The sequence below is a fragment of the Bos taurus genome, chromosome 6, assembly GCF_002263795.3.
Source record: "Bos taurus isolate L1 Dominette 01449 registration number 42190680 breed Hereford chromosome 6, ARS-UCD2.0, whole genome shotgun sequence".
NCBI lineage: Eukaryota > Metazoa > Chordata > Mammalia > Artiodactyla > Bovidae > Bos > Bos taurus.
The window spans coordinates 50,402,938-50,430,785 of record NC_037333.1 but is presented as its reverse complement, the minus strand read 5'-3'; the positions used below and the strand labels follow the sequence as shown (position 1 = coordinate 50,430,785).

Here is a 27,848-nt window from a genome sequence, read left to right as displayed (position 1 = left end):
AAATTCCTTACCATAGATACATTTTGACATAGAATTAAGTTTATCTGAAATGTGAAATTTCTCTAGATAGCACCTGAAAAAAGTCAATTTTTACATTAATGATGAGAAATTCTTCCACTGTAGACATAAGGTTTCAAAGACATCAAGGTAACTGTCTCAGGAATTACTTTGATGAAACTTAAAAATCCAAGTTCTATTTTATCACAAGGCAAAATAATAAACAGTTATGCCCAGTGCCCTCCAGATCAACAATTACTGCAGCATTATCTTCCTCACTTAATCTTAATTTAGCAGAAATCAAACCATTTAAAATCCAACTGGTATATGCATCCATTCACTTCTCCTCCAATCAAAACTGAATGGACCTGTCAACAGAGAAGCACACTTACAAGTGTGAAACCATTTGACCATGTTATATTTTAATTTGCAGAGACAAAAAAGACAAGCAATTTATTTACATAAAACTGTACAAAAGCAAATTAAATTATGTAAAGTATTTCATAAATAGTTGGACGAGTGTTTAATACATTTCGCCATGTTTAGCATAGTTGCGTGCATAGTGATTCATAAGAAATGATGATAAATTGTCCTCTGCTTCACTATCAACATCCAAGTAGCAGAACAATAGTCAATGATCAACATTACAAACAGATCGTACCACACTGAATGCAAGTGCTTTAAAATGTAGGAAAATTGTCTGAAAGTAAACCCTAGGTAGCTGAAAAAATGATGCCTTCCTCCAGATGTTATATCTACCTCTGCCAGGTCACAACTAACAACTTTACAATATTTATGATCATCTTCACTGTTTTGTTTTGCTTTTCCCCCTTAAGAACTCGTCTTATATTTACTGCTGATACAATATACCTAAAACTGTTGAGGTCTTCGTGTTTCTCATGTCTGTTTTAGGATAGCTGTTTGATTCTTGGCAGTTTCTTCTGGTGTCTCTGTTTTATTTTCCTATAAGACAGCTTCCTAGGGTAACCTTTCAGCCAGACATCTTCAGTACCATCTTAGTTTTTCTTCCCATAAAAATAGTGCCTCTCTTGTTTTCTGAAACACAGGCAGCAGGCCAGTCAGAAACCATAATGATATCTGGAGGTTCAGAATGAACCTCAGAGGTTCAGATTTTAGACTGAAGCTAAAGATGTTTTAATACACATAAATTGATAAAGTTACTCAATTTATAAATGTGTCCTAATGTATAATGCATGCAAAGTTCACTTGACCTTCTTGGGTACAGAAAAGAAATATGGTTTATATAGTGCACAACCAAAATGAAACAGCAGCTAAAAGAAAAATAACAACAAAAGAAGAAAGAATATAAATGGTAAATCAGTATTTTACTTGCAAAATGGACTGATTTCATCCCTGATAATCTCTTTCTGTATTACTATTACAATAAACGCATTAGCCTTCTAGACCAAATTAAGCAGCCCATATAAATTTTGTTTTATGAATGAATGATATTTAAGACTGGTCCACTATCTGAGTTTGTCAGAAGGCAAATTTTTAATATATTATTTATTATTTTCAGAAAATAAGCATGGATAAATATATAGGATCAAAAAAGTTGGGAATAGCCCATTTCCCCTCATTGTCCAAACCCAACAACCGTTTTTTTACCATAACAACAGGTATAAAAGGCACAGTTGCTTATTTTGCATTCACTCATTTATTATTTTTTTGTTTCTTTTTATAGATTTTTTTCAAAAGCACTCTATATATGGAGTGGCACCAGATTTAACCTATTCAAAATAAAAGTCATACAAACACAAAATAGATTTCTGTGTCATGCCAGCTCATTATAATAATAAACATGTTATGATAGCTAATTCTACTAGAATTACTGCGAATACTTACAGTACACTGAATTTTATTCTTTCACACCCATTTTAGTTCTAAAGAGGCTCACGAGTTAAATGATGATGACATGGCTATCTTGTATGTGGTGCAAATGTCATTGGGGAATGTGGATCCAATTAATCCAAAGGTCCCATATGACCCGTATTAGCTTTATAGACAACAGAAGGGTTTTAAGATAGAGTGAAATGAGCTATCTAATGTTTCAAGTGTATCATGAAAGGGAAAAAATGCATTAAAAAAAGTCTGTTGCACACCTGTGTTATGCAATTGAATATTTCCTTTGTAACGTGCAAGAAAAAATATGTATACATTTCATAAGTATCTTTAGAAGTATTTTGTCTTAATAGGTACTTACAGATTATACAAGGCAGAACTGCTTTAATGCAGTTTCCTAACAAAGTACTAGAATTGCATCTTTCCATAATGTAAATAATAATCAACCATAAACATTTTCAGTTATTGATATTTTAGTCCAATGATTTTTTCTTCAATTACATATCTTCTTTCATCCTATTATACATAAACTAACATCAAAATGAAAACTCCATTTAAGAAAGAGCATAAGGAAATGACCCCAAAGAGTACCCCACCAAACAGAGAAGTGATTTTCAAAGATAAACATTTTGATGATCTATAGTGAATTAACAACCTGTGTACCAGGTTGCTTTACTTTGTAGTCTAAGAAATACTGCAAAGCATGAAACTACCCAGAGCTACATTGTTTCTAGTTTGCTAAAGAGCCATCAAGGCTATACCTTAACTAGGTTACAAACATTCAGTAACCGGAATGTTTGCTCTCTTCACCTGTTATCCCCTAGCCTGTCCCTGGATTGTCACTTTTTCTGAATGCCCCAGCTTAGTTTCCCATTGTATTAAATTCTCTGGAGAGGAAGTGACCTTAGAATCTGCATATTCTGTTTCTTTATATTACATTGAAGGAAAAAAAAAAGACTGCATATTTTTGAACTTTGAGATGTATATACCATGAGACATGTCACTGCCCAGAACTCATTTCTTTCATGTTCAGTCTGGATTAGTTAAAGAGATATGTTAAACAATGCTCAAAATCACATTAGTGACAAAGTCAACTAGGGGTGTCACCTTGTTTCAAACTTGTGAGTCTCGAGATAGTGCTATATTGCACAGAATGCAAAATTAATGCACTTTTTTTACTCGAAAGTGGACACTGAACATGTGAAAAAATGCAGTTGGTTATTTCAAATGTGGATGAGACTAGTAAGTACAACCTGATTCTCAAATGATGATAGGAAACTTAACTAAGACTGTTATGCCAATGTATCTTTCTCTTCCTACCTACCCATAAATATGATATTAAAAAGTAGAATCTTCCCTGATAATATTTTCAAAACTAAACTTTAACCTCAACTAATTGCCTATTATAGTATCAAACATATGTCTCATTGGCTTTTCCGTTTCTGAACTTTCAAAGAAAATTCATGCTTTCTGGGTACAGAGAAAATGTAAGATAAACTGGCTTTTGAGGGTTTCCTCTGTGTGCCTGGGTTCAGTGACTTCTGTTGCTTAATGGATTTCCACATCAAGACCAAATCTACTCCACAATTTCCCTGATCTGCCTTATGATCTTTGGCCTTTTAATGATACAATTGTTCCTGTTAGTTGATAATAGTGGTGCCGTTCCAAAAACATATATAGTTTTTAAAAGTTATAATTAGTGTAATTCATGTGATCAAAGTAGCATGTATACTAAGAATATTCAGTAAATGTATGGAACTGACGTTGATGCTCCCAACTTGAGAAAAACAACCTATGCCAATTTGGGACTGCTGTCTCTGACTGGGTATTGTTTATTTTTTCAGGCTTTGTTAGAATGTTAAAGCTGTGATCGTCTCCTAAACGCTTCTTCTGGAGTTCTCCTCTATAAGAACTGTACCATTAGAGGGACTCTATCATGTTTGAAGGATTGCCTTCCATGGTTACTCATCATATTCGGATCATATGTCTGAAATACATTTCACCTGATCTGCTTTTTCTGATCAACCGGATGACATTCAAACTGAATCAAAGTGACTAAAATCATGTTTCAGCTTAGGGATAATGAGAGTGTGTGTGTTCTGCTAATCAGGCTTGTTACCATGAAAGAAACTTGCAACCATCTTTTTTTGTTTGCTTGTTTTTCTGGTTTTTGGAGTGGGGTGGGGAAGAGAGAAAGAGGGTTTGGGGAATCAGTGAGGGGGTTAGACATGCAAGTAACAAGGATGGTTTCTACATTGTACATTTCAATCAGGCTGAACAGTGTCACTCACTAAAGGCCTGATCTGGAGGCAGAAGTGGCAGGCAAAGCTTTGTCTCTTTGGTAGCCCCCTCTTTTTGATTACAAGGTTTCATTTTGTAAGGTTTTCACCCCTTATTCTCCTTCTCATACATGAAAAGAACTTTGCTGTTGCTTCTGTATAGCCTACAGGTAAACTTCTCTTCTAGTGAGAGTATTGACAGGAGATGGCTTGTATTCCCCCGTTTTTGTAAGGGGAATATCCTCAGTGTTGGCATCCTCATTTTTGCTGAAACTAGCCGCACTGAAGGTCTCATAGGATGAGGTCAACTTTTTGTTCAGGAGGTTTCTGTTGCGGTCGCCCATGATGGCGGCCTCACCATTAGCCAGCTTTTCCTGGCTTCCTCGTTCATCAACAGGCATGAAAGTGGAGAGTTTGGGCTGGCTCTTCTTCCTCTCTGGAGAAGTGCGGACAGGCATCCAGCACGAGTCGGAATGGCCGTACTCATCACACTCACGGGTACACTTCCCAGTCAGGGCTACATCTGGAAGAGGTCTTGAATCTGAAATTTAAGGAGAAGGAGCCTTTAAATCAGGTCATTTCTCAACAGCCTTTTCCGACCTATATGAAACTGGATGGGGGGGAGGGGTAGTTATGTATAATATTATACTACATATAAATTTCCCTTACCACATTCCCTTTTTCAACACTCTGCAGTTCATTATTCCAAAGAACTGTTTTTATTTCATATCCATTAAAAATAAGGTTTTGCAAAAACTTCAAATATTATAGAAAGAGAGTAGAGGACAAACGGATAAATTTAAGCGTGTGTTGAACAGACAACAGGTATATGAATTTGTTACAGGACAGGTACGTGTGCATATTCTCATACAGAAATAAAGTATGCAAGTATATTTGTATGGGAGTAAATTTTTCCATAGTCATAACTTATTAAATCCAAAAATATAATTTTCTGTATTTATAAATTATCCCAGAAAGCATGTACTTTTGCCAATTGAATTGCTTTGCTTCCTGTTTATACATTATTCATAGAATGCAAATATGCAAAACCTTATATTTAAAATATATTATAAAACATCAGGGTGACTCAGAAGTAGAACCTAAATTGACAGTACCTTGTGTGGTTAAAAAGTAAAAAAAAAAAACCAAGTACCAGTGGGTTCAAGTGTGAGCATACTAGTAGAATCAGCACTTACCCAACCCGGGCCCACACCCCACCTCTCCTCCCACCTTGTTAATGACCTTGTTAATGTGCTGTAGGATAGTCCCTTGAGTGTTCACATAGAAATATACCTGTCAGTGTGTTTGCTGAATGGAAATACTACGTGAAATGCAATGTACTGGGTAAATTGAATCAAACTCCTACTAAAGTTTTGATGAAATGACACATATTCCTAATTAAAGATTGTTGCCTAATGCCATGGGAAATATCTTCTATTTCTATAAAGCTGTTATATCATTACATATGTCTGTCTTTGGAGAATTGTTATATATTTTCTTACTATTACAAATACTTTTTAACAGATTTGTTTTTGTTTGAGAAAGAGAGTGAGAGAGAGAAAAACCTGCTTCACCTCAACAGATTCTAAGAAAACAACCTCTAGGGTTTTATTTAATATATTTGATAGTTTCTTTTACAGCCAAACAAAAGAACATAATATGACTGTGCTCCAATGTATATTGTTCAGTATCATTTTATTACAAGGCTTGGGACTTAAAAGACTGACAAATTTTAACCTCTGAAAATATATTCACAACAAAGGAAATCCGTGACATTTGCATATGCATCCTGGGTAGACTGGTTTAAAATAAAAGAGGGGGTTATTTAACTTATTCCCAATATATTTAAACCTACTGCTTTTGTCTCCACACATCAATTCCTGTAGTATAAAATGATATTCTCATTTGGTTATCATTGGTATTAGGTTATTTTACAAGTTTCACATCATTGAAACTCCTAAATCAAGTCAGTCCAATATTGCATGCCATTTTTTTCACTTTAGTAATGGGTGACTAACTGAAATATTGGTATTTGTCAGCTTAATGATTTTTGAACCACTGTGACCTGAGATTTTTATGCTATGGGCTCAGAGTTCAGCAAGAAAATGCCATTGTTCTTCACAGGAAATTCAGAATTGCTTTTTTCTTTTCCAAAGGCAAAATGCAAAGATAATTATTTATTGCAGTTGCAAATGCTGCTCTTTGATTTTAAGTGGACAGTTCCTATTAATTTTATCATCAAAAGAAAAAGCACAGTCCTATTTTTGTGTATGTGCTAAACTCCCTCTGTGTCTCTCAAACACAAATTTCATATGCAGTTAAAAAAAATCAACATTTTGACAAGTTTTTTGAATGGTTTTTGTAATCCGGTTAGTTTAAATGAGCAAACTGAGTTATTTGGAATATTTCCTGTCTTGGGATACTTTATTTGAAGCTGACCTAAATGCTTTGAATAGGGAAAAAATCTTATAAAAATGCAAAGTGTGAGATCAGATTTACTTTTTACTCTAAACATTCCTTTTCTTCTTCACTGCCTTAATGAGTTCAAGTTTTTCTTTTTCTCCTATGAGAGTGCTTACCAAGGACACAAGACAGTAATCAGAAATTTAGCTGTTGAAGTAGGAAAAGGTCTTCATAAATGTGTTTGTCATTCCCTGCAGAGATGATACAGAATTGTCTCTAAACATCTCTGCGTTTACTTAAGTATGACAATTTACTTGGACAATGACTTACACAGGTCGCTGCTTTTGGGGATTAATTTGTGTTTCCAGTCTGAAATTCATAGCACCTTGCGTATGAATTTGTTGGAGATGCACTTAGAGATAGCTCACAAAAATATCTTAACACTCTAACATGTCTTCCTACCTGTTATACTTAATTTGTGTGCCTTGAATTCCCTGTAGCTCATAAAAATTATATTCATTTAAATTAACTCAATTTCTAGTCAACTAGAAATTAGATGCTCTTCAGTTCATTCCCATCAGTCTTTACTTCATAGTCCGGTTTATTTACTGCTAAAACTGATTTCCTCTTTTTGCTTTTAAGGAAGGGTAGCTTATCTTCTGTGCCATAAGCCACATGTGGGCTGCCACATCTTTATCCCAGAAGGATGACTTTTAATAAGGATCTCCTGTCATTTCCAAAGTCAAACACTTGATTGGGGACCACAGTGGAAGTTTGACAAGCCTAATTGGCTGAGACATGTTGCAGTGTTTGTCATCAAATTTAGAAAATAATCAAGAAAGGCTATAAGAGATTCATCACAAGCAATCAAAACTTCTAATCTTGATGACTCAAACCCTCAAAAGAAATGCTGATGATTAACAAATGCAATTTATATTATGATGTAATTTATTAAGGGAAGGCATGAGTAGAATAGTATTTTTCCTGTATTTCCTTATTTTATTTATGCAAGTAGATATTATATATATTTTTAAAAGACAAGAGTTATATCGGGTCTTACAGAATTACTAAAACACACTTTTTTCCCTTTTCTTAAAAGATATACTCCTAAAATGTCCTCTTTTTGTGGGATTGTAGAGGCAGATCTTCCATAAATAGCAATCCTCCTTAGTCTTTCACTGAAGGAGATGTTTTCTTATATCTAAGAACATTATTGCACACTTCAGTTTAGCGCTCTTCCCTTTCATTTTGACCTGAGTGAAGATGGAAAATAGTTAACCATGACTCTTTTTACATGGTACTGATTACATTAATTAAAAAAAGCAAAATATTCTATATCGAAATATGGTATCCTCTATCAGCATTTTCCATAAGTGAGTTCCTTAGAGGTCCCCCCTTTACGTGCCCTTAATCATATTAAATCCTGACATGACTGAAAGTCGAACTGGTATTCATTAGGTCTTGTTGCTTTAGCATCATTTGCAGAGCTTTCCACTTTCAGCTAGCTATGCTGTTTACTAGAAACATTATATATAATAACTTTGGAAAGTTAAAATCTGTTCTTAGACATAAAGTTAATTATCCCCTCAAAAGTACAGAGTTTTCAGCTATCATAATATTAAACAATGTATAACACAAAAAAATTCCCTGAACTTCTTCCCTCTTACTTATCACCTCAACCCAACAGCAAGGAGGATGGAAGTAGTGAAGGGATCAGACTATGGGAGAGCTGAAGCCAAAGAGCAAGTGTTTTGACCTCCACTTTAGTGTTTCTCATAACACCATACTGCTCCTTCTTAAAATGTAACAGCAGAGTTATTTAGAGGTCAATTACTGCTACCCATAGCCATAAGAAAAAGTTACTGTCTCCTAAGAAAGAGGAAAAAAAAATCTGAGCAGCACAAGAAAGAGATGTCATGAAGACAAAAATTTTATAAATACTTTAAAAATAATTCAACTTTTTTAAAGACTATACATTTCCTAATGTGAAGGAAATTATAACTAATTTAAGAAATCAAGTTCTTTCACTACAAAGAAATGTACTTCATCTTACTAGGCAGGGCAGATGAATAGGTGGTGAGAAGATATTGCTATACAATGACCTCAGCAAGAAGTGACAGATAATATGTAGCATCATTAGAAATACAAAGGAAAGTCCAGATTTAAGGAGGCATTTAATGTTTCCAGAAGCTGTCCTAAGCAATTCAGGAACTTTTAGAGGAATCAATATTACAGGAGAGCAGTGGAATTGTAAAGGCTTTTAGAGACAACTTTGTACCAGTAAAGATTTGGATAGACTCAGTTATCCATTTTGCCAGAATCCTAATCACCCACTCCTATTCCAGGCCCTTGTCTTGGGCTAAACACATAAAGATATTTCCATTTCCTAAAAGACAGACAGGCACATTTTCCTTTTTCCTTTTTTAAGGATTTATTTTTCTGTTCCATGTCTTGACTTCCTGTTATCTGAACTTCCTTTTCTAGAGACATACCTGATTCTGGTGGAATTTGGTGGACCATGCACAGGTTTTACAAAAAGATGAACAACAGCAAAAAAGGCAGATAAATTTTGTTATTTTCCAACTAATATTTTAATATTAACTTTATTTTATTTAATTCAAATGAAAGTATCATTTTTATTCCAATGATTCAATTAAGTACTTTATTTTAAAATAGCTGTCAGAAAATGATTTATTCTTGCATTATATAATAGATCTGGGAACAAATAACTACATAAACCTTTTATTGGAACATTATTATTATAGTCAGTGAAGTTTAGGAATGAGGTTATGAGATCAAAAAAGTGCATACTGAGTTAGACTTGGCTTTCTATATAAACGATCTGAAGATCAGGGCTTCCCAAGTAGCGTTAGTGGTAAAGAACCCATCTGCCAGTGCAGGGGACATAAGAGATGAGGATTCTATCCTTGGATCAGGAAGATTGCCCTGGAGGAGGGCATGGCAACCCACTCCAGTATTCTTGCCTGGAGAATCCCATGGACATAAAAGTCTGGGCGGCTACAGTCCATAAGGTAACAAATAGCCATGATGAAGCAACTTAGAATGTACACTCAACTAAAGATCTTTGCCTTTTGTCTGTTTGGGGCATAGAGGAAGGTTAGAAAGGTGAGCACGTTAAGAGATTATGGAGAAGGTAGAAATAATTGCCTCGGACAAGCAGTAGATGATCTTCTGAATATTCTGGAAGTTTCTGGAAGAAGGGGAAATGTATAGTTATGCAAGTGTCACCCAGATCTACTACTCAGTTCAGTTCAGTTCAGTTCAGTCGCTCAGTCATGTCCGACTCTTTGAGACCCCATGAATTGCAGTACACCATGCCTCCCTATCAGGCCTCCTTGTCCATCACCAACTCCCAGAGTTCACTCAGACTCACGTCCATCGAGTCAGTGATGGCCATCCAGCCATTTCATCCTATGTCGTCCCCTTCTCCTCCTGCCCCCAATCCCTCCAAGCATCGGAGTCTTTTCCAATGAGTCAACTCTTTGCATGAGGTGGCCAAAGTACAGGAGTTTCAGCTTTAGCATCATTCCTTCCAAAGAACACCCAAGACTGACCTCCTTTAGAATGGACTGGTTGGATCTCCTTGCAGTCCAAGGGACTCTCAAGAGTCTTCTCCAGCACCACAGTTCAAAGGCATCAATTCTTTGGCACTGAGCTTTCTTCACAGTCCAACTCTCACATCCATACATGACCACTGGAAAAACCATAGCCTTGACTAGATGGACCTTTGTTGGCAAAGTAATGTCTCTGCTTTTCAATATGCTATCTAGGTTGGTCATAACCTTTCTTCCAAGGAGTAAGTGTCTTTTAATTTCATGGCTGCAGTCACCATCTGCAGTGATTTTGGAGCCCAAAAAAATAAACTCTGACACTGTTTCCACTGTTTCCCCATCTATTTCCCATGAAGTGATGGGACCAGATGCCATGATCTTCGTTTTCTGAATGTTGAGCTTTAAGCCAACTTTTTCACTCTCCTCTTTCACTTTCATCAGGAGGCTTTGTAGTTCCTCTTCACTTTCTGCCATAAGGATGGTGTCATCTGCATATCTGAGGTTATTGATATTTCTCCCGGCAATCTTGATTCCAGCTTGTGCTTCTTCCAGCCCAGCGTTTCTCATGATATACTCTGCATAGAAGTTAAATAAGCAGGGTGACAATATACAGCCTTGATGAACTCCTTTTCCTATTTGGAACCAGTCTGTTATTCTAACTGTTGCTTCCTGACCTGCATACAGATTTCTCAAGAGGCAGGTCAGGTGGTCTGGTATTCCCATCTCTTGAAGAGTTTATTGTGATTAACACAGTCAAAGGCTTTGGCATAATCAATAAAGCAGAAATAGATGTTTTTCTGGAACTCTCTTGCTTTTTTGATGATCCAGCAGATGTTGGCAATTTGATCTCTAGTTCCTCTGCCTTTTCTAAAACCAGCTTGAACATCGGGAAGTTCACGGTTCACATATTGCTGAAGCCTGGCTTGGAGAATTTTGAGCATTACTTTACTAGCATGTGAGATGAGTGCAACTGTGTGGTAGTTTGAGCATTCTTTGGCATTGCCTTTCTTTGGGATTGGAATGAAAACTGACCTTTTCCAGTCCTGTGGCCACTGCTGAGTTTTCCACATTTGCTGGCATATTGAGTGCAGCACTTTCACAGCATCATCTTTCAGGATTTGAAAGAGCTCAACTGGAATTCCATCATGTCCACTAGCTTTGTTCGTAGTGATGCTTTCTAAGGCCCACTTGACTTCACATTCCAGGATGTCTGGCTCTAGGTCAGTGATCACACCATTGTGATTATCTGGGTCGTGACGATCTTTTTTGTACAGTTCTTCTGTGTATTCTTGCCACCTCTTTTTAATATCTTCTGCTTCTGTTAGGTCCATACCATTTCTGTCCCTTATCGAGCCCATCTTTGCATGAAATGTTCCCTTGGTATCTCTAATTTTCTTGAAGAGATCACTAGTCTTTCCCATTCTGTTGTTTTCCTCTATTTTTTGCCTTGGTCGCTGAGGAAGGCTTTCTTATCTCTTCTTGCTATTCTTTGGAACTCTGCATTCAGATGCTTGCTGCTGCTGCTGCTAAGTCACTTCAGTCGTGTCCTACTCTGTGCGACCCCATAGATGGCGGCCCACCAGGCTCCCCCGTCCCTGGGATTCTCCAGGCAAGAACAATGGAGTGGGTTGCCATTTCCTTCTCCAATGCATGAAAGGGAAAAGTGAAAGTGAAGTCGCTCAGTCAAGTCCGACTCTTCGCGACCCCACGGTCTGCAGCCTACCAGGCTCCTCCGTCCATGGGATTTTCCAGGCAAGAGTACTGGAGTGGGGTGCCATTGCCTTTTTCCTTTTATCCCTTGTTTTTCACTTCTCTTCTTTTCACAGCTATTTGTAAAGCCTCCTCAGACAGCCCTTTTGCTTTTTTGCATTTCTCTTCCATGGGGATGGTCTTGATCCCTGTCTCCTGTACAGTGTCATGAACCTCCATCCATACTTATTCAGGCACTCTATCTACCAGATATAGTCCCTTAAATCTATCTCTCACTTCCACTGTATAACCATCAGGAATTTGATTTAGGTCATACCTGAATGGTCTAGTGGTTTTCCCTACTTTCTTCAATTTAAGTCTGAATTTGGCAATAAGGAGTTCATGGTCTGAGCCACAGTCAGCTCCTGGTCTTGTTTTTGCTGACTTTATAGAGCTTCTCCATCTTTGGCTGCAAAGAATATAATCAATCTGATTTCGGTGTTGACCATCTGGTGATGTCCATGTATAGAGTCTTCTCTTGTGTTGTTGGAAGAGGGTGTTTGTTATGACCAGTGCATTTTCTTGGCACAACTCTATTAGTCTTTGCCCTGCTTCATTCCGTATTCCAAGGCCAAATTTGCCTGTTACTCCAGGTGTTTCTTGACTTCCTATTTTTGCATTCCAGTCCCCTATACTGAAAATGACATCTTTTTTGGGTGTTAGTTCTAAAAGGTCTTATAGGTCTTCATAGAACAGTTCAACTTCAGCTTCTTCAGCATTACTGGTTGGGGCATAGACTTGGATTATTTTGATATTGAATGGTTTGTCTTGGACTGAACAGAGACCATTCTGTCATTTTTGAGATTGCATCCAAGTACTGCATTTTGGACTCTTTTGTTAACCATGATTGCTATTCCATTTCTTCTAAGGGATTCCTGTCTGCAGTAGTAGATATAATAGTCATCTGAGTTAAATTCACCCATTGCAGTCCATTTTAGTTCGCTGATTCCGAGAATGTTGATGTTCACTCTTGCCATCTCTTGTTTGACCACTTCCAATTTGCCTTGATTCATGGACTTGACATTCCGGGTTTCTATGCAATATTGCTCTTTATAGCATTGGACCTTGCTTCTATCACCAGTCACATCCACAACTGGGTATCGTTTTTGCTTTGGCTCCATCCCTTCATTTTTTCTGGAGTTATTTCTCCTCTGATCTCCAGTAGCATATTGGGCACCTACTCACCTGGGGAGTTCCTCTTCAGTATCCTATCATTGCCTTTTCATAGTGTTCATGAACTCTATGAACAGTATGAACAGTATGATCTAGTACTAGGTGGTTAAAATTTCTATGCTGTGTTATAATTTATCATGAAATCACTTGATTCTATTGAATTATAAGAAGAGATAAGTGTCATCTATCCAACCAGCCCTTACTTCAGTCTCATCTATATCTTTCTTGAGTGCTTCTTTCAAGGGACAATGGAACTTGTGAAAAAAACAGGAGGCTGTTTTGAGTGTCATTCTGGGTCTATCATGTGTAAGCTGTGTGACTTTGGATATAATTTCTCTGAGGCTCAAGTTCCTCATTTGTGAAGTAATAATATCTACTCCACCATTTTTATGGGGATAAATGAATGAATGTATATTAAGTTTATAATATGGTGTCTGATGCTGTATATATTTTAGGTAAATAGTAGGTCACAGCCCCTGGAGAGATGTAAAAACATAGTTTTTTTTTTTTTTTCTCTTTCTCTCTCTCTGCAGTCTTCCCTGAATGAAATGGGTATTAAGGAAATAGGCACCACAATGAGGATCCCTGAATTCAAATCCTAACTTTGTCACTTAGTACATATGCAACTTTAAACAAGTTACTTGGTTCATGTAAATTTCCTAATCTTTATAAAAGACATAAGAATGAATTAACAGGATAATTATGAAGATTAAATGTATTAACACGGGTAAACTTTATTATAAGAATTCATGACATACAATGGGCCCTCAAAAAATTACATATTTCAAGTGCACAATTCCTTATCCACAATTCAGTTCTCAAAATAGCTTTGAAAACCAAAAGCTTTTATTCCCCATATATTTACAATAAACCTGATTTTCAATACAATGTTATTTTTCATCTTTATTTATCTCACATAGTGTGAATATGTGTTTTGAAGGAGAAATAGTGTTTAATTAAAGGCACTATCTCAGACTCTTAGATCTTCAAAATAATAGGAAAGTGAAAGTTTGTTCAGTTATGTCCAACATTTTGGACCCCATGGATTGTAGCCTTCCAGGCTCCCCTGTCCATGGAATTCTCCAGGCAAGAATATTTGAGTGGGTTGCCATGCCCTCCTCCAGGGGATCTTCCCAACCTAGGGATTGAACCAAGGTGTCCTGCATTGCAGGTGGATTTTTTACCAGCTGCATTACCAGGGAAGCCCCCCAAATAATATAGATGCATGATATTACCTTTTCTAGTATATAAATGATTCTTATTTTTAAGATATGTTTGTTCTCAAGGGTTTCAGATAACTTACTGTGGATCTAGTAGCAATCATCAGTCAAAAGGACATGTATTTGGAGTTATTTTTTCAGTAGGACTCATGGATTTATGCCAATAGAGTCTGCAGTATACCGGAACTACCACCCACTGAGGAAAGTACACTGGTGACAGGTTACTCCATATCAGATATTCCCCTTAACACTTCTTTATTAAGACTTGGCTGGAGATTTATTCAGGGTATGTCATAGTTGCTCAAAACTGAACAGCAAATTCTCTGTTAGTTGCAGTTATCTTTACAACATAAACAGATCAACCCCACAATTGCTCATTTTCATTTGAAAGAGACTTGCCTCTGAGATACTGGGTTGCTATTTTGCTTTGCCTGCGTGGACCACAACATAAAAAAGAGAGACTGAGTTCCATGATAACATTTTAACATGTTAAAAATTAGTAATAAGCTAACCTCAGACTAAGAGTTTGAAAATCTAGAAAAGACAACAAAAAGCAGGGAAAATACTTCACCTTCAATGCACCTTTCAGAGATCAAAATTTATGAAACGAAAGCATTCAAGTTTTGTGGATTTTATGATGTATGTATATGCTTGTTTTAAGTCACAAAATAAGGCCAGACAAGCCTCTCATCTTCCTATGCACAGCCCTTTGGAGTGTGATATCACTACTACTGTCAGGATGCTGTTTCTGCAGCCCTTGAAGCTGAGCTAGCTTTGACGACTAGAGAGACACTGCACAATTTCCAGGACAGGTCTCAAGAGTCCTTACAGCTTCTGCTTTTGACCTTGGAAGACTGTCATCTCCATCCTGACAGAAAGCATGATCTAGCCTTTTTGAAGATGAAAGACTTTTTGAGAGAGAGAGAGAGAGAGAGAGAGAGAGAAACAGCTATTTCAGTTGGTCCAGCAGAGCCTACCCCCAGCCAACCCCCTAGACGATGGTAGCCTCATCAGTGATCCAGACAAAACTTGCAGAAGAATCAATAGTCAAACCACAGAAATATGGAATGCAATCACTGTTGTTTGAAGCTCCTAATTTATGTTTGTTTTTGTTTGTTTAGAGGGTGAGGAGAATTCCTTGATGCGACAACAGATCTCTGAGGTCATGATCATGGATATACTGTATTATCTGTGATTAAAAAAAAGAAAAACAGCCTGAGATATAGAAACAATATGTTCTACTTTTGTGTTTTCTGATCATGAGCAAAAAACTGACCAATATTATAGAAAGAATAAACATTTTCAAGGATGTAAGTACATTTAATTTGAAGTTCAAACAAAGGGCTCCCATAAAAATCTGGAAATTTTGGTCCTGTGATTATAGGATTTTACTGGATTTTTCACCTAAGAGTGCTCTAGTTCAGGCTGGCATGCCAAGACAATATTAAAATGTTTAAACAAGTTTGAAAGCATCAGCAACTTTTCTCTGGACCTTAGGCTAAACTCAGTTAAATGGCAATTGCATGTATCTCAAGAAGCATTTACTGCCCTAAGGCTTAGACCAATGTCATTCTGAATGTGGTATTATCATATACAGTGGAGACTGCAGGCCAGATTTCAAGCAGTCCTGCTGAATCAACTCAAACATGATTCTGCTGGTTGGCACATGAAAACTGCACTACAGCAGAAAAATGTATGGTGACTGCTGGAGAGTGATCTATTTACGCACTTCAAAGATGGGGCTTCACTTCGATTTTCACTCTTCACAAATGCAAAATTTGAGGTGAGGTAGTGGAGGTTAAGGGAATATTGAGGGAAGAGAGTGAAAGGAAAAGAAGGAAGTGCTGGAAAATGCGGAGATGCTCTAATATTAATTAGAAGAGTTTATAAAACCCAAAAAAGATTGAGGATATTTATTACACAAGTTAACAATTGATTATCCCACTGAAAAAAGATGGAATTCTGGTTGTTCAGGCCATTCATGTTTGCTTTTCCACTGCATCAATCAAAGTTTTCATGATTTTTTTTCTAGTCTCTTGGGTTTCTTTAAGTTAGAAATTATTTGCTTTGGGTGTCACAGTCTAGTAATCTAATGAAAAGTAGAAACATTGCCTCCCTCCATAAACTCAGATATGTGCCCCTAAAATTTGCATAAAAATTTGAGTGGAGTTCAAGATACCAGTTAGGGCTGCAGCATCTTTATGGATGAAATTTTTACATTTATACTTTTTTCCTTTGAGTTTAAATCAATGATTAATAAATATTTAACAAATAATAATCTATCCTTGAAATTTAGATATTTTACATGTGGTAAATAAATTGGCCTTCAGTGACAGGAAGATTTAAAACAAACAAATAAAAAAAAACAAATTCTGCAACACATGTATAGAAGTGAGGAAAACAATTTAGGTTTGGTTATGTTAATATTGCAGGTAAGTCATTTAAATGCCTCTATCTAAAACCCCCCAATAATTTATAAAGCTTTGTGTTGACAGCAGATTAATACTTGTGGGTAGATTTTACTGGTTGCTGATCAAGTTGCTGATCAACTTGAAATGTATTTTCTTTGCTAGACCCTACATCCAATATTTGTACCAGTGTCTTGAATCGTGAGCAGCTGGATCTTCACTCACCATGAGAAGGGAGATGAATTAATGAATTCTTGTCATGCAGGAATTATATACAAAACAATAATGATCCAGATGAGTTTTTTAATTAATAAAATGTGTTAGCCACTGCACAGTAGTTTTATGGTAAAGTGAAAAGGGGGTACTTCTAAAAGAATTGAAAGTATCTATTTAGAATCACTTTCCAGTAATGACCTTAAATCTTTAATGTCTTCAATATTGATTATAAAATTGTAAAATATATATCCTACAATAAATGTTAACTTTTGGAATGGATATTTAATCTAAAAATAATATATAAAGTTTCTATTAACTATAAGAATATTATACTTAGATGGTAGTCTTAAAGGCAGTGCCCATTTTATCTTTACTTCTCCATTTAACATATGATATCAATATTTCATTTTTATAGCTGAGTAATATTCCATTGTATATATGTGACAGAAGTCACAATATCTGTTCATTTTCTCCTTCAGTGTAGTGATCCTGTGAAACTATATAATTATTGTAATAATATGACCATTTAAAAAATACATTCTCAAGTTATTTGCATGGAATTACCTATCAAAAGGTATCATAATCATACAGTGGCTTATCTATTGAAAACACTCCTGCAATAAGAAGTTGAGTAGTAACAGAATTCCATTAGTTATTGTGATTGAGGAGAAAGACAAAGAGTTCCTCCTTTGTGTTCTTTGCTGAGGAAGGTTTCACAAAAGTCTTGAGTTCAGAAGTACTTTTGAGAGGTGAGGTTCTGAAAGCTTTTAATAGGAGCTGAAACACCATTTATAAGGAGAGTTTTAAAACTATTAGAATGCTGGCTCCTTACTCTCATCGATAAGTTTATCAATTAAAACTAAAATTGGCCATCCCATTTAGGACCAAAAGAGTGTTGAAGAGCTTGAGAGCTTAGAGCAGGTAAATCAAAGGGAAAAAAAAGGAAATGATTTCTGATGACTGGCAAACAGGACTCAGTGAGCAGCTCAAGTGGGGGAAATCAATGAAGCAACACTGGATCAGTTTGCTTCATTGATTTTTGCTGCTCATTGAAATGTTTTTCTTTATTTACTTCCGATTTCTTCAGAGAGTGGCGAAGCCTCACTGCTGATCCTCCCTTGGAGCCTGTGATGGGAGGATGAGCAAGCTTTGGAGATCCTCTCATGCTTGCATTATACCTTTTCATACCACATGAATTCAGAATCACTTCTAACGCCCCCTGTGATGCTGCAAATGCCATCCTGCGCCCACAACCTTACTATGGTAGGCAGAAAGATGCTTCCCTCCCAAAACATCTACATCTTAGTCCCCAGAATCTGTGAGCCTGTTAGATGACAGGACAGAGGAGAATTAAGGTGGCAGGAGGTATTAAGTTTCCTAATAAACTCTCCTTAAAATAGGGATATTATAAGGAGGCAGGTTATAAAACAAATGATGTGAGCACAAACTAATAATTGAAAAGGTAAGGAAACAGACTGTCTCCTCGAGCTTCCAGAAAGGGAGGCAGCACTGCAGAGACTTTGATTTTAGCCCCCAGAGACCCAGGTCAGACTTTTCAGGTACAGAACTGTAAGAGGATATACTTTTGTTGTTTCAAGGCACTATGCTTTTAGTAACTTGTTACAGTTGCAATAGGCAACAGAAACATACTCCCACCACTTGTCCCAGGAAGGTCAGGGGAAGGTCAGGGGAAGATCAGGGTAGATTGAAGCATTTGGTCCTTTCTACACATACTTATCCATTGGAGAGAATGGAGTAGAAAAACTTTGATTTTTGAGTCATATTTACTCTGTTAGGAATTTTTTTATACTTTTAAAAATTTGGCTATACCTTCGTATCTAATTGTCTAAATTATTTGTATCTGACCAATCAGCAAAGTCCAACAAAGTACTAACAGCTCATCTTTCTGAATGATACCATTTTCTTCCTAGTTCCTCAGCAAGAGCTGTCTCTGGGATTATTAAGGCTTTCTCTCTTCGGGTAGTGGGATTCCCAAGAAGAGAAAATAAAAAGAATTTGGCATAACATAAAGGAAGGAGAACCAGGTACCAGGGTACAATCTTAATGAGGTCTCTGTCAAATTATTATGATGCTTTTGTGATTTCCTGATATTTATTACTTGTGTCATATTTGTCTCTTTGTTAAGCCTGTTCCCTCTTAGTAATTAGTAGGAGAGCTTCTAATAAAGAAGCACCTTTATGATTATTTTAAGAACAATAAGTAGAATAAATCTCTCCTTAGTTTAAAACTCTCTTCTAAAAATTTCGTATAAGTTTCAAACTTTGTATTTCTACATAGAAATTCCTTCAAGATCTGAACCCTGCCTACTCTTAACCCTGATTTCTTTCTAGTCTTACATGTTCCCTTTTACCACTTCAACAGACCTACTGTAGTTGTCATTTCTAGAAAGTCCCTTGCTGGTTCCATGTCTTCATGGCACTAATGTGCTGCCTCTTCTGCTATTCCTTGGCTTGTTATCTGACTCCCACAAATCCTTCAAAATCTAGTTTAAACATGTCAACTTTGAGATTTCACCTAACCAGGCTGTCTAATTCTGACTTCTCTTGACCTCTCTAGTCTTCATTATATGTCTCTCCCTTGTAGTTGTTTAGTTGCTAAGTTGTGTCCGACTCTTTTGTGACCTCATGGCCTGTAGCCTGTCAAGTTTCTCTCTCTCTGTCCATGGGATTTCCCAGGCAAAAATACTGGAGTGGGTTGTTGTTTCCTTTTCCAGATCCCCTTTTCCAGGGGATCTTCTCAACGCAGAAATCAAAACCAAGACTTCTGCATTGGCAGACAGATTCTTTACCACTGAGCCACCAGGGAATCCCATGTCTCTCTCTACCATAGCATTTAATATATGGCACTGAAATCTGCTACCCATTCATGTGACTTTTTCTGTAAAAGGTTACTCCCTGTGGCTAGAATTCACTTCACAAGTTACTAAATGGTGTACTTGGGATGCTAGCACCAAGCTGGTAATATAATCAAGATGTGCTTTTTTGAATGATGGATGAAAAACATTGTGGAGAAACAGATTGCATGTCGTCTCTGATGATTCTGTCTAACTCCACAATGGCCACAGGTAAAAGGAGGTATAAAGAGGATAAGGACATATGCCAATCACAAACACTATGCGATTGGCCAAGCATAGAAGGTGAAGTAGATTCTATTTGTTTGCTATGTACAGATCTGAATAAACTTCTCCACCTGCTCACTGTCCTTACCCCCTTTCACAGCCTGTCCTATAATTTCTCTAGCTGAGATTTATTTTCCAGTAGAACAATGCAATTGATTGAAATAGCCCATGGATATATTTTACAGAACAAAATGCAGTCCTCAGCCTGGGGCAGGCTAGTGGGGTCACTAGAAGCTGTAGTGGGTGCAAAGTAAAGTCTAATGAGAAAAGCTTATACTTAATAGTCACAAGACTACACATATGAACTAATTTGTTAAGCTTCTTTGCTCACAAGTGGTAGCTATTTTATAGTTACTATAATGTTTTCAGGACCTCTGGTTGGCAGTTATACGAATCTTTCAATAATAAACTTGGGAAATGAAATGTATTTTTGGCTTATACACAGCTTGTATCATAGAAGAGAAATTTCAAAGCATGAAGGAGAGGTATTTTATGTGATGGAAAATGAAAAGAAGAAAGCTCTCTTCTCATTCTTGTAATGTGGGTGTATTTTAATAGCAACTATTGTAGGCAATGTGCCAACCTATTTCAGTTCAACAAATTTTATTTGCCTTTTCATAGCGACCTTATGGGTACATGTTAAGCGAGTAGGATCATGGGCAGTTTGCTGCTGCTGCTGCTGCTAAGTCGCTTCAGTCGTGTCCAACTCTGTGCAACCCCAGAGACGGCAGCCCACCAGGCTTCCCCGTCCCTGGGATTCTCCAGGCAAGAACACTGGAGTGGGTTGCCATTTCCTTCTCCAATGCAGGAAAGTGAAGAGTGAAAGTGAAGTCACTCAGTCGTGTCCGACTCTTAGTGACCCCATGGACTGCAGCCCACCAGGCTCCTCCATCCATGGGATTTTCCAGGCAAGAGTACTGGAGTGGGTGCCATTGCCTTCTCCGCATGGGCAGTTTAGATCAGTGCTTTTCGAACAGATAATCAAGATCACCTGGTTGGTGGCTGAAGCTACTTATGAGATTATAACTTGCTTATACTATGTTCACATTATTTTGCAAATATTTAATTGTATATTTTTCAATAAGGGTATGTATATTTATATATATGTACTTGGTCCTCATATAAAGTAGACATTTTTTTCTGGCCCACATTGAATCTATAATTTAAATAATACCACATGGAAATCAGTATATTTCTGGCTATTTCTGAGGAAGTTATATATTCTGTGATATCTAACACAAAACATAACTTTAATATGCACACAATGTCAAGTTAATTTTAAATTGTACTTTTAGCTGTCATTTCAAATTGTACTTTAGAGACTACAGTGCTATCCTTATTAAAAAGGAATTCAGATAACTTAAAGAATGAGTTAGTCACATCCTCAAGAATCACTTCAGGAAGTCTACTGTAAATACAGTCTCTTATTTTGAGACATTCTGAATTTACAGTTAATTCCCTAGATTCCAATTTCCTAGGATTATATGTAATTGTGATGAGCCTTCTCATAATCCAGTTAAATCCTCTGATAGACTTTATTTCAATCAGCAAAATGGCAACAGACCCTTTAAAAAAAGGAGGACTTAATGTGACTTCTTAAAAGTCATGTAGACATTAAGATGTAGGACACATTTAAGCTGTCTAATTGTGCCACTGGTCTAATGCCTAAGTATTAATCTGTCACAATGTCAAATTACATACATTAAGGTTTCTTTTTTTTTTTTTTAAGTAAAATGTGTCTGCGCTTAACAAACTCAGAGTGAAAAAAAAATTCAGGACTGCAATTAGAATGTCATCTCTTCTGCAGATGACATGAGAAATGCATGAATCAGAGCTTAACAGTCAACATAATTTCACAGATAATCATTGCAAAATTATGGTAATGCAACAATGCAGAGTACAGTGAGATTAGCAGACAGTGATGATCAACTATTTATCTCTACCACCTGCCAAGCATGCTTTTTATTTAAGTTTTTTTTTTTTTTTTTTCCTGCCAATGTTTTCAGTTTGGTATTTGCCAGTAGTGGGCATTGCATAGGAAAAGAGGTTTCATGGTGTAAACAAATTTTTCCACCTGTTCAATGAATTAGCTTCACTGGCTCTTAGACAAAGAAGACTGGTTGGATGGAATTAACTTTAGCAAGCTTTTTGTTTTGCCCTGAGTCTTGTACAATTCAAATGTGTCAATCCTGTAACAACAACAACAAAAAAAAAATTAAGAAAAAAAAGGATAAAACTACAAATATTGCAATGAAAATCATCACTAAGACATATGCTTTGGGAATTTCCTTTAAATGACATACTTAAAATTTACTTGTACTATATTAATCATTGGATTGTACCCCGTGAGTACTTCAGTGAATCATTTGGTGAGAATGTTGCTAATTTGTCAATATTCTCTCTCTGCAAATCAGCCAAGGACTAGTGGAATCAGGACTTGTTATGGCAGGACAGGGGAACTCAGAGGAATTTCCACTATGCAGAGAAAATAACAGATGAACTTTCCTTCACAAAGCTGGCATGAAGGTTTCAGGTTCAGGGAAGGTAGATACCACTATTATGGTAACATAACCTGAAAAAGTATATTCATTCACTCAGGAAACGTTGATATATCAGGCACTATTCTAAAACATATATTAGCTCATTCAATTCTCACAGAAATCTTGTGAGACAAGTTGTATACTGACCCTATTTTACAGATGAGGAAAGTAAGGCATAAAGAAGTTAAATGAGTTTTTCACAAATTTGCATCTAGAGAATGAAAGAATGAAGTTGCAAATTCAGACATTCTGACTTTAATGTTGTGCTGTTAACTGCTATACATACTCCCTTTCAATTAATAACACGTTAACATAGTGTAAACCCGTGTCATAAGCTTGAAAAGAATTATCTATCTCTAAGTAGAATGAAAGCAGAAAGCATTTTCCTATCCATAGGAGAAGAAAGCTGGAGAAACAATATCTTCAGGTATACTAAGAATCTCAATAGACTTAGCTTGAAATAAGGGGAACATTTTTGGTTTGGACAGATAGAAAGGTGAAAACTCAAGAAGCATGTGCGTAGAGATTCCAGGACCAAAATGATATTGGGAAATGACTGTTTTTCTTGGCTCTTTCTCTCACAGCTATACCTCAGTTGGTCTCTGAATGGATGAAGAATTTTGTATTTAAGTCAAAATAGGGAGTCTAAATTACTATGTTGGTAAAAAGCCTCAAACTTATCCTATTATTAAAGCCATATTCAGCTAAGAAAAGGTTGCATCTTCACAATATTGGTCTATTTGTAGTTCTACATGGTAAAAAGACACCTCAATTATGAGGTTTGGGATCACCGTCATCCCAGAGACAGAAAAGCCGAGTTTGGAAACCACAGCATGCTGGGCTGAACTTCTGAGAATGGGAGATGCCAAACCACTCCTTGGTGAGGTGAATGTGAGAAATGGAAATAAATGCTTTAAGAATAGAAGAAAGAAGTATGATGGTTATTTCTAGCAAACAAAGCATCAAAGAGATTATGTAGGACATATTAATCACAATTGGGTTGGTTAAATTGGGAAAGAAAACCTGACTGTACTGATTTCTTAAGAGAAAATGAACACAAAGAGATATTTGAGGCATACTTATTTAACCCTATATTAATCAGGTAATTGACATACATATTTTTAGATGACTTGAGAATATATAGGTGCAATCCATGAGGCTGAGATTTAACCTGTAGGGATGAGGAAAATGTATGTATATTAAAAGAGAATGAGGTAAAAGTGGTGCCTTCAAGTATACTTAATACACGTCACTTTTTCATAACAGTTTCTTGGAGCCCAAACCAAGGAACCATGCACAGTGCAAACTTTTACTTTCACTGTGTGAAAATCTTTACTTTCATTCCTACACTAGTGGGAATCAATGAATCAGTGTGATTAACACCCTGGGATCTAAGCAAAGGAAGTCTGGTTGAGTTCACATTCTGCCACCTATCAGCAAAGTAACCCCGGGCAAGTTACTTAATGGCATCTATCTCATGGGTTGTTCTGAGGATTAAATGAGACAAGCATGTTGAGTGCTTTGCATAAGGATCTACATATAGAAACACTTTGTATATTTTTCTACTGCTATCATTACTGTTGTTCTAACTTCTATTCTATGTGTCTTTTCCACACAATTATTTAGATGGGAAAATACTGACTCCAAATTATCAAAAAATACATATTTTTATAAATGTCCTCTTTCCTTGGTATAATTAAAGATGTCAAAAGTTTACATTTTTAGAATATTTGCCAATTATACAGAAATATATAAAATATTTCACATATGTGCGCTAAGTCACTTCAGCCATGTCCAGCTCTGTATAACCCTATAGACTGGAGCCTGCCAGGATCCTCTGTCCATGGGATTCTCCAGGCAAGAATACTGGAGTGGTTTGCAGTGCCCATCTCCAGAGGATCTTCCTGACCCAGGGACCAAACCCTAATCTCTTGTGTCTTCTGCACTGGCAAGCAGGTTCTTTACCAATAGTACTGCCTAGGAAGCCCTCTTTCACATATGAAAGATTAAAATTCATGTTTTTGCATTATCAGTTAGAGTGCCAAAAAATATCTTTTAAATAAAGCCCCAAAATAGTTTGTGAAAAAAGACATCGTTTAAGTTTCTTTTTAAATTATTTAAATCAATAAATGTCAAGAATGCATATTACTGGAAACTGAGAAGAAGAAATACAGAGTAATTTTAAAGAGTACGTGTACATAAGTTAGTGATTTTTCTGACAAGTAGCATTATATTTTATAATTACCAGCTTTTAAATGTTAATTGAAACAATCTATTGTTACTTTCAAGAATACAATATTAAAGGCTGTAAATAATAATTAGTACTCTGTCATCTACTTAACTAGGTATAGTCTCTCATTTCTCCCAAAGAAACAATTTTTACGTAATTATTATTTTTCTCACTTTAAAGTCACATTTTTATTGCTTAAATTCTAATTTGCTGCTTTAAAAAATATGAGGCCATGAAAAGATGGTAAAATTGGGAAAGTTAAAGAGATTATGTGCCTTTAACACAGTATAATCTTTAAATTATTACTTGGGTGGACTTTACAAGTGTATCAGCATTTAAAAGAAAAAAAGAAGAGTTTAAAGAATCTTTAAACAGATCAGAAAGTATAAAAGGTGCAGAATCTCAGTTAATGTGAATTAAATTATCTTCAAAAGAGGGGGAAAAAAGTTAAGAAACAGCTTTCTGTTCTGCATGTTAACTAGCCTAAATAATGCAGAGCTTAAGTGCAAAAGCAAGAGAATTTAAAAGGGAAAACAAATATCTTGAGACGACTTGTCTTTTAAAGTAACTGTCAAGGAGAACTTGCCTCTCTGAATAAAAGCTAGCAGTGACTTAAGGGATTCATTTCTCCTTTAGGCTGTATTAAGAAATGTCATTTAACTATTTAAAATGTTGTCCAGTCAAAATAAGGACTAATTATCTGCTCATGATATGCCTATATGGCTTCCAAAGAACACACAGGGATTTGGCATGATTAAATGCATTTAAAAATTGCAGTCAGGTTGAGGATTCAGAACGAAGATGATCTGAGAAGTATGACTAGTTATACATTATTCATGAATATGGGAAACTAGTAAAATAAAACATGCTTGTGCTTATGGTGTGTCCAGATAGTTAGGGCTAAATATTCCAAAATAGTCAGCATCAGACCTGACTCCTTCTTTGCATTAAAAAACTTCTGGGTAAATAGTGATTCAGATGTAATAATGATGATGTTGAATATTTAACCCTGTGTGTGTTAGTCGCTCAGTCATGTCCGACTCTTTGTGACCCCATGGACTGTAGCCTGCCAGGTTCCTCTATCCATGGAATTCTCCAGGCAAGAATATTGGAGTGGGTTGCCATTGAATCTGTCTGCCAATGCAAGAGACACCGGTTCGATCACCTGAAAGAGGAAATGGCAACCGCTCCAGTATTCTTGCCTGGAAAATTCTATGGACAGAAATTTCCTGGAGGGCTATATAGTTCATGGTGTTGCAAAGAGTCGGACATGACTCAGCAGCTGAGTGCACACATACATACACACTACCAACCAAGAAGAAGCATTTTAAATTTTTTCCTGCTGGGAAAGACAATTAAACCAGCTATCTTGTGGATAAGTGAAGAGATCCACATTTCTTTAGCTACAAATTAGAACTATAAAGGATCACCAAGCCACTATCATCGCGCTAGATTTGACTGTTTCAAACAATAAAAAGTTTTAAGTAACTGAAAATAAATAATTTTTGGTGCGTGATATGTCTTACCTCCTCCCTGTTAATTGTTCTAAAATGTTCAGTGTGATTCCTATTTGGAGTTTGGGAATGTTTTTCTCAATATGGAAAACTAACAACTACAATTTCTCAACTAGTAATCATGTTTTCCTGACTGTACTTCAAGAAATACAGGGACATAAGAAGTCTGTAGAAATAAAATATCTTAAATAGCTAAGCATCCATAGAATACTACAATGCTGTTTAGTGCAAACCTAGCATATCAGCACTAAATAAATAAGTTGCTCTTTAATTAACTATTCTTGAATTTTTAAGTTATCATTTACATGATAGTCCTTCTGGTTTGTTCCTCTACACTGAAGAAAACTGTCCATAGCTATTGGTATGTTCACTTTTCCTTCCTTTCTTGTGCTTTTCTGTTATATTAAAAATAAATAGCCTGCTAATTCATATCTATTGCTTCCTCTTCTCAAATTTGTCTTAAATCAACATTCTATTCAACTTAAATTGAGTTTGGTTGAAAATGTACTTTTTTTTTTTTTCCTTGCAGCACTCGGACATGGAACTAAGGACGCAATTTGCACAAGTTGTAATAGCCCAGAGACATCTTTTTGTCTAAATATGGAATAATGGACATGCTCAGTCACTCAGGTGTGTCTGACTCTTTGCAACCCCATGTATTGTAGCCTGATAGGCTCCTCTGTCCACGGGATTTTCCAGGCAAGAATATTGGAGTGGGTTGCCATTTCCTCCTCCAGAGGATCTTCCTGAACCAGGCATGGAACCTGCATCTCCTGCATTGCAAGGGGATTCTTTACCACTGTGCCGCCTGGGAAGCCCTGGGAATAGTGACCATGTGCAATTACACTCAGCACAGCATGTTCATTAAGATTAATAGCTAAGCTGTCACTCTGAATGGATTGAATCTATCAATATAAAGTGATAAGGACAGCTTTGGGTACACACAAAGCTATATAAGGGCAAGAATAATCACCATCTAGAGACTAGGTCATCTTTTCTACTGAGAAGATAAAGAGGCAAGTGTTGTGCCCATTCCCAGAGGGCTAAAATTATGAAACAGTTGTCAAGTGATTTGCCTAAAAAAAGAAATTTAGAAAGTGAAAATGGTATAAAGAATTTGGCTAAGCTGGGGATTCTGTAGTAGATGGTCACGTTCTAATCCAACCACTCATTGTATAAACTTGTTGCAAGCTAATTAACTTTGTTTAAGCACTGCTTCCCTAAACATTTCTAGGAATGTTGTGAAGAACAACACAACTCTGTACCACTTCACATTACTAGACATGTACACACAACATGTTTTTAATAAACATGTTTAAGAAAGAACAGAATGAAGGGAATAAGGAAGCAGGCCAGGATCTTCATTTTATCATCTATTTTTTTCCATTATGCCTACCTAGTCTTCAGTGAACATGTGGTAAATATAACATAGAGATGGGAAAATATACAAAGAAAGAAAAGTAATAGAAGAGAACTTTAACTAAGAAAAATAGTGGGAAAGTCAGGGAAAACAAATGAATTAAAAGAAAAAGAATGAAAGAATAC

At 36.4% G+C, this 27,848-nt stretch overlaps 1 protein-coding gene across 9 annotated transcripts in view; it reads right to left on the bottom strand.

Annotated features, from left to right (window-relative positions):
• Window positions 1–397: 397 nt before the first annotated feature.
• The window catches only part of PCDH7 (protocadherin 7), a 473,313-nt gene continuing 445,862 nt past the window's right edge, over window positions 398–27,848 (bottom strand). For 6 of the 9 annotated variants that reach the window (XM_059887484.1, XM_059887485.1, XM_059887486.1 and 3 more), the window contains one exon: window positions 398–4,680. In XM_059887484.1, coding sequence (XP_059743467.1) covers window positions 4,304–4,680 — 377 coding nt within the window. In that variant the 3' untranslated portion in view covers window positions 398–4,303. The remainder of the gene's footprint in view (window positions 4,681–27,848) is intronic. The other 3 variants (NM_001192975.3, XM_015471577.3, XM_059887488.1) reach the window with 3 other exon arrangements.